Genomic DNA, 7992 nt, shown 5'->3' with positions numbered 1-7992 from the left:
TCTGTCTTTCTAGTGAGCGCACACTCCCTATAGCAAAAAAAAAAACTCTCAAAAAAAAAAAAAGAAAGAAAATGCATCAAAATGTTAACAGATCGTCTGTGGAAAATAAGGCCCCAGATTATTTTTCCTTTTTTTACCCCTTTCTCATTTTCTGACTTTTTCCCCCTAAAATTAACATTCAATTCATGTAAACTTTTCAATCCTATATTCAGATTATTATATCTGTATAGTATTATGTATGCAGATATATACTACATATAATGGAGGGGACTGTGGCAAGCTGGAAAGCAGAGACCCTGTCTATATAATGTACTACATATATATAATATGCTACATATAATATACTACACATAGTATACTACATCTATACTGCATATAATATGCTACATATAATATGCTACATATAATATACTACACATAGTATACTACATCTATACTACATATACTACATGTATATAATATGCTTAATATACTACACATAATATACTACATCTATACTACATATAATATGCTACATATAATATGCTACATATAACATACTACTCATAATATGCTACATCTATACTACATATAATATACTACATATATATAATATGCTACATATAATATACTACACATAATATACTACATCTATACTACATATAATATGCTACATATAATATACTACATATAATATACTACTCATAATATACTACATCTATACTACATATACTACATGTATATAATATGCTACATATACTACACATAATATACTACATCTATACTACATATAATATACAACACATAATATACTACATCTATACTACATATAATATACTACATATAGTATACTACACATAATATACTACATCTATACTACATCTAATATACTACATGTAATATACTACACATAATATACTACATCTATACTACATATAATATACTACATATAGTATACTACACATAATATACTACATCTATACTACATATAATATACTACATATCTACTACGTGTAATATACTACATGTATATACTACACATACTAGCCTGGGCTAGTGTTATTATACATGAATTATGCCTGGAAGATGACACGGAAACTAGTGCCATTGGCTGCCTCTGACAACAGGATGTGGGCGGCTGAGGATCAGAGCAGGTGGAAGGAGATTTCTCTCTGTACCTGTTGGTATCCTTCAAATTTTGAAACATGTAAATGTACTGCCTTCTCACAAATAGAAACTAAATTTAAATTTTGAAACAAATGAAATAAAGGTTTAAGTGGGACCAGCTGGTGGCACGGTGGTTGGGGCACCTGGAGCCCACATGGCCCACTGGGAGGTTCAAGTCCTGGACATTGCAGCCGGAAAAGCACACTGGGCTCATGGGCATGTCCAAGATTCCAAAAGAAAGGGAGATGCAGGGGAAAGGATTGTGCATGACATGCCCCATGAAGAGTGTTTTCTCATTGCCTCACCCAACTCGCAGCAAGCACACACGCCCTCTGGCAAAATAAATAAATAAACCGATATAATTCATTTAAAAGAGATTTAAGGAGTGTCTTTACTATTTCAAAAATCCTGTTGTTGTCGGCAGTGAATATAGAAGTAGGTTTTTTTTTTTTTTGAGAGGTTTTTGCCACAGGGCGCATGCGCTTGCCAGACAGACAGAGAGAGACAGAGAGACAGAAAGTGAGAAATCCCCCCCCAAGGGGGATGGTCACGCCGCAATCCCTTCTCCTCCATTCTCCTCTCAGGACCTTGGGCTCACATGCACACGCGCCCTGCGTGAGTTTTAAGTCACCGGGTCTAGAACTGGAACCACGGTCAACTACATGGGAATCCAGCGACATAGCCATTACATTAACTGTTGGTCCCTGGAAGTAGATTGCTTTTATCAGAGTCACAGACTCAAACACCTAGAGAGGTCCGGGAAATAAATGAGGCACACAGAGCCAGTGTGAGCAGTGGGGCGTGGAGGGGACTGTGGCAAACTGGAAAGCAGAGACCCGTCTATGGTGGCAGTACAATTCTGCTCCATCTGCTTAGACCGTGCAGGAAGACCGCCCCAGGGCTACAACCTTTCAATGTCTCTATAAACCAAACATCCAGGCCCAGACTGGCCTGCTGCACACACTGGGCAGACCTGCGTGCCTGTGATCCAGGCCGGTTAAGACTTGGAGTGGATTGTGGCGTGGGGACCCTGCTGGCCGTGCGCCTTTCTCTCTCTGAAGAAGTGCATAAATAAACTTTATTTTAAAAATTTTTAAGCCAAACATGCAGATTTTCCTATGGATTTCCTCATTTTAAAACATATCTGGTCCTTGGGACCAGCAATTGGCATAATACCTATGTCGCTGGACTCCCAGGTAGTCAACCGTGGTTCGAGTCCCGGACTCGGTGGCTTAAACTCACGCTGGGTGAGTGTGTGTGCATGCCCAAGATCCCAAGAGGAGAATGGAGAAGGAATTGTGGCGTGGCCATACCCCCTGGGGGATGATTTCTCGCTTTCTGTCTGTCTCTCTCTGTCTTTCTGGCGAGCGCACGCACTCTATAGCAAAAAACCTCTCCAAGTAAATAAAAAAAGGTGAAACTTACCTGGCCCCTACAGGTAGTGTGCGCACAGACCAGTGTGCAGTATGCGCACGGCTGTGGAATACTCTTGCTTAGAGCTGTAGCGAACATGCTAGAGAAGCAGCTGGCCCAGAGTCAAACAGCAGCTACCACACTGTGACACAGAGGTCACAGTGAGGCTGGTTCATGCCCCTACCCCCTATACTTTCCACCCCAGTAGGCTCCTTGCTCTGGGTCCCCATTCTTTCATCCATGAAACAAAGCTAGGGATACTGTCTCACGAGATGACTGTGCGTTACATGGGGTGAGAGGTGAAGCAATTGAAGACGAGAGACCATTTTTTACCCATCAAATTAGCAATGACTTGTAAATGGCAGCGCTCGGTGCTTGTGAGCATATGATAAATGGGACATTTCCAGATCCTTACGTGAGATTTCCAGATAGAGTGCTCAGATATGTCCCCTCTCCTTGGGAGAGCTCAGGAATCTCAATAAATGCTTGGTGACCGAATCACACTCTTACCTCTGTTCATTCTCTAGCTTCTCCTTCTGACAAAGGAGGAAGCCTTAGGCCGGCAGGTAACTTACTCAAGCCACCCTGTAACACAGAGGTCAGAAGTAGGGGTGCTTTCCCCTATCCATGCCTCCTGGGGGCTTTGTCCTCCTTGGGCACCCCATCCACCCAACTGCCCTGATCCCTTCTCATGGGGCCCCACCTGCCCACCAAGCCAGCAGCCCCTGTCCACTTCAGCTCTTCTGGACCCCGGGCTCAGATCTCCAGGCCTCAGGTACCTCTGTAGGAGGCAGGCCCCCGGACAGGAGGGGAAGAAGTCATGAGATGGTTCCATGGGGAAGCCATAGAAAGAAGCAGCATGGAATGTCCGAGCAGGCTCCGGGGTAGGGGCTGTCAGGACAGCCTCACTACATGGACAGAAGGCCATGCCTTGGGGTGCCAGCAAAGATGCTCAGGTCACAGCTGCCCAGGGCCACCACCCAGCAGCGATCAGACAGGGAGAGCCACGATGATCAAGGGCTGCTCCCCTCACTCTCCCCCATTGACACGCCAGGTCCAGCTGGCCTCCTAGGCCCCACCTCTTCTACTCTCCACCAAATGAACTTGCCAAGGGAGAGTCCAAAATCCAGAGCTAAGTCAATCAGCAAATTGCATCTTTGGTCACAGTGATTGGTTCAGGGTGGCCATGTGACCTAAGTGGAGTCAATCAGAGGTCATCTCAGGACTTCCCTGGGGAACGCTGAACAAAAACTTTTTTTTAAAGATTTTTTGCCATAGGGCGTGTGCACTCATTGAAGAGAGAGAAAGAGACAGAGGCAGAGGGAAGGTGAGAAATCACTACCCAGTGGGGGATGGCCACACTGCAATCCCTCCATTATCCTCCTGGGATTTGGGGCACACACACACACACACACACACACACACACACAAGCACCCAGCATGATCCCCAAGCCATCAGGTCCAGCACTCTAACTGCAGTCAGTCATGGGGGAGTACAGTGCCTTAACCACCATACCAAATGCTGACCCCTCAACAAAGACTCTTGTCATCAGATTTCCACCTGTAGCCTCTCAAGCACCTGCCACCCAACTTGGGCCCATAAGGAGAGTCCTCCTGACTGGAATACCACCAAGAAAACAGAATAAAAAGCTGAAAGTGGGAAGCTAGTCTTCCTAATCATGAGTTCGAGTCCTGATCAGACCTTGCCTGAAGCTACTACATAGTCACAGGAGCCTGCCAAAGGGCCAACTGGTGGCACAACGGCAACGTGCTGCTCAAGAGAAGCCTGATCCCACATGGCAGCTGCAGTTCGAGTCCTGGCCAGTCAGCCTGCAAACACCCCGGGCACAAGCAGTAATTCCCAGGATCCAACAGGCCAGAGGGCAGGAGGAATGAGATCATGGTATGACCAGACCTGGTGAGGCAGGGGTCCCCCCCCAATCCCTAGACCACAGACCAGATCAGTCAGTGGCCTATTGGAGACTGAGCCACACAGCAGGAGCTGTGCGAGCCAAGCTCCCCATGGCTGTATCACGCCTGAGCTCCACCTTCTGTTGGCTCAGCAGTGACATCAGATTCTCACAGGAGCCCCAGATGGGACCGTCTAGCTGAGGGAAAACAAGTGCAGAGCTCCCAGAACACATTACGGTGCGTCATATAATTATTTCATTATATATTCCAATATAATAATAACAGAAATAAAGTGTACGGTAAGTGTAATAAGCTTGAATCATCCCAAATCCATACCCACCCCACCTCCACGGTGGGGAAACTATCTTCCATGAAACTGGTCCCTAGCACCCAAAAGATTGGGGACCACTTATGTAAAGGGTGCTCATCCCCTTCTCTCTGTCATGTGCTTGGACTTTATCATGAATAATTTTTTTTTTTAATTAAAAGGCCTAAAAACTCCTGTCATACTTAAGCAAGCTTAGGTTGAGTATTCTGTCATTTACAACTCAGCAAACCCCACATAATGGGTGGCAGATCTGGCCAGATACACACCCCCGGTGGAAGTTAGCCCTTCCGCTCATGTCAAACACCAAGGACAGGGTACCTTCTGGGCCGACCTCACAGTCTCCTGGCTAACAGAGTCGGATACCACACGGCTACAAATAACAGCCCCAGCCGTCTGAAAATCACACTGGGCATAAAGCCCCGAAGGGACTGTGGCATAACCAAGCTCACACACCCGCTGGCCAAAAAAAAAAAAAAAGTAACTTATTCTAGAAGGGTCTGCCTGTCCCTCCCATCTAAGGTCTGAGATCCAATTGGCTAGCAGTCTTTCTGTCCCTCCACCAGAGACATGCCCAGGCCCCAACACTGCACACACAGATGCCACACGCAGCACCGGGTGGACTTTTATTTTTAAATTCAAAGGCACAGCCTGAGCAGGCTGAGGCAGTGACGGTGGACGCCCAGCCTAGACCCCTAAGGCCCCACTCCCAGCCAGGAGCGGCTGTGCCAAAGGGAAGGGGGTGAGTGAAAGGGGGCCTCCCCTTTTAGGGAGTCACCTACCTCATTCCTTAGCCCCAGTAGGGGAGAAGCAGGTGACATAAAGTGAGGCAGAAATACTTCAGAGGATCCCTTAGGGTCCCTCCCTCAACCTCCCCAACACAGGTCTTTGGTGGACACAATTGCACAGACAGTCCATAAAGTGACAGCTTGAGGGGCACTCCCTCCCCCCAGGAGCCAGGCCTCAAGGGAGAACAGCCAAGGGATCCCACGTGGCAACTCAGTGCTTAGAAGTGGGGAGGAGCCCCTTCCTGTTGGAGCAACCCCCTGGGAGGAGCCTTCTGCCCAGATGAGGCAGGGTCTTAGGAGAGGGTCCCCCACACCCTACTCCCCAGCAGGCCCCCTCCTTCCCTGCATTTCTAACTCTATCTGGTAAGACATAAAAAAAATTCTCTGCTTATAAAAATACTTCTGCTCTGTGCTGGGCAGGGGCTAGGATGGGGGGAGGAGGCGGAAGAACAGTCCCTGGGGATCAAGGCGGAGCCACCGCAGAAGCCTGGGGCAGTGAGCCAGGATCCCAGGTCACAGCCTCCGTGGAAAGAGGGGTGTCACAGTGGCAGGAGCTAGGAGGGGGGCAGGGGGCCGTTGGCTCGGCGGGAGGCCCCCTTCGCAGCAGCCGCCGCCGGGGAGCCACGACAGGAGGTGGCAGCACTTCTCAGCTTTTGCTTCCTACGCTTGGCCAGGGGCGCGTTTTCCACACTCTTTAGGAAGAAGCCCTCGCGTTTGCCTCGGTTGAAGGCCTGGCAAAAAAGAGAAAATGGGTTGTTTCTCCAGCCTCCTGACCCAGGCCCCAACTTCCAGATCCTAGTTTTGACCCCCCGTCCTGGGCCCTCCCCCCATCCCACTAAATCAAGGCCAAAAATTCTCTTGGGCCTCCAGCTTCCAGACAAGTCAGGCAGACTCGGCTCACCTAACCTTTCTGGGTCCGATCACGCCGACCATGCCGCCTCCCCGACACCCACTCTCCAGGCTCCTTCCGCCCTGGCATCCCAGAGGCCCCGCCTCTTACCATGAAGGTGGCATTGAGCCCAGAGCGCACTGCGGGTCCGGAGGACTCCAGCACATCAGGCGTCCGGAGCGGGGGCGAGGAGCGCGCGCTGCCATCCTGCAGCCACGAGCTGCCCCGCAGCCCCTCCAGCTTCAGCCGCTTGGTGGGGTCCACAGTCAGGAGCCCTGGGGGCGGAGCAGGGAAGTAGTGAGAAGGGGCGAGCCTAACAACCCCGCGGTCTTCCCTTACCCATCCCCCAACCAGGACACTGCCCCAGTAACCATCCCTGCCCCCAGTGCAACCACAGAGTTCCCCCTCCCCGACCACGATCTGTGACCTCCAACTCCGCACCTCGGACCAGCTCCTTGGCTTCCTCGGACACGCCCTGCCAGGCCTCCCCGTCAAGGGAGAAGCGCCCCTCGCGGATCTTGCACATGATCTCGGCCGCCTGGCTCTGCCCGCCCTGACCTGAGGCCCCCTGGAAGGGGACCTGCCCCGACAGCATCATGTACTAGTGGGGGTGGGGGGAAAAGTGAGACCGGCCCAGGCTATGGGGCTGCCCCTCAGCCCACCCACAGAACCGTTCACCCTCTCCACTAGGGCAACACCTGAGACCCGCATGATGAACCCTGACTTCTTAGCCCTTAACACACGGACACCCCGACCCCAGCACCAGGGCGATCCTGCCTTTGTAGTGGGACGAACCCTGATCCCAGCCTCGGATGAAACCTCGGCCACTCCTACCAGGGCGATCCCTGTCCCCTGCCTCAGCCACTTCCCAGGCTCGGACGACCCTGAACCCTCCTCGGGGACTGCTCTCATACCAGAATGACGCCCAGGCTCCAGAGGTCGCAGGACTCGTCGTAGCCCTGCTGCGCCAGCAGCTCGGGCGCAGCGTACTGCAGCGTGAAACAAGGGGTCTGCATGGGCTCCGCCGGACTCTGCGGCCGCAGCCGCGCGAACCCGAAGTCGATGATCTTCACCGGAGCCCCAGGTGCGTCGTCGGCGTACAGGATATTCTGCCAGAGCGGCAGGGCAGTGGTCACAGGCAGGCCCCCGTGCCCCAGCCCTGCCCACCAAGGCCACACGCCCACCTCTGGCTTGAGGTCGCGGTGCACCACGCCTGCCTCCTCGTGCATAAAGCTCACGGCGGAAACCAGGCTGCGCAGGATCTGACTCGCCTCCGACTCACTGAAGTGCCGCTTCTTGCGGATATGCTCCAGCAGCTCCCCGCCCCGCAGCAGCTCCAGGACCAGGTACGTGTGCAGCTATGGGGAAAGCCGGCCACTGTCACTACCAGCGCGACTCTAGCCGACCCCACCCATCAGCCAAGCCCCGCCTTAGGTCCTCTGGTTCTAGGACTGCCTTCCAGGACCCCAAGCCTGTGGTTGCCTAAAACTCCTGCCCCCATAAATCCCACCCTTTCCGAT

General features: G+C 51.2%; 1 protein-coding gene across 3 annotated transcripts in view; it reads right to left on the bottom strand.

Moving 5' to 3' along the window:
- Positions 1 to 4713: 4713 nt before the first annotated feature.
- The window catches only part of RPS6KA4 (ribosomal protein S6 kinase A4), a 19283-nt gene continuing 16004 nt past the window's right edge, over positions 4714 to 7992 (bottom strand). For 2 of the 3 annotated variants that reach the window (XM_006149843.3, XM_014588342.2), the window contains exons 13-17: positions 7657 to 7830; positions 7387 to 7581; positions 6914 to 7073; positions 6584 to 6747; positions 4714 to 6314 (exon numbers count right to left, since the gene is read on the bottom strand). In XM_006149843.3, the coding sequence (XP_006149905.1) occupies positions 6138 to 6314; positions 6584 to 6747; positions 6914 to 7073; positions 7387 to 7581; positions 7657 to 7830 (870 nt within the window). In that variant the 3' untranslated portion in view covers positions 4714 to 6137. Of the gene's footprint in view, positions 6315 to 6583; positions 6748 to 6913; positions 7074 to 7386; positions 7582 to 7656; positions 7831 to 7992 lie in introns of those variants that run through there. The other variant, XM_027772399.1, reaches the window with a different exon arrangement.

Source organism: Tupaia chinensis, unplaced genomic scaffold (genome assembly GCF_000334495.1).
Source record: "Tupaia chinensis unplaced genomic scaffold, TupChi_1.0 Scaffold000273_1, whole genome shotgun sequence".
Taxonomy (NCBI): domain Eukaryota; kingdom Metazoa; phylum Chordata; class Mammalia; order Scandentia; family Tupaiidae; genus Tupaia; species Tupaia belangeri.
This window is presented reverse-complemented; position numbering and strand designations above follow the sequence as displayed.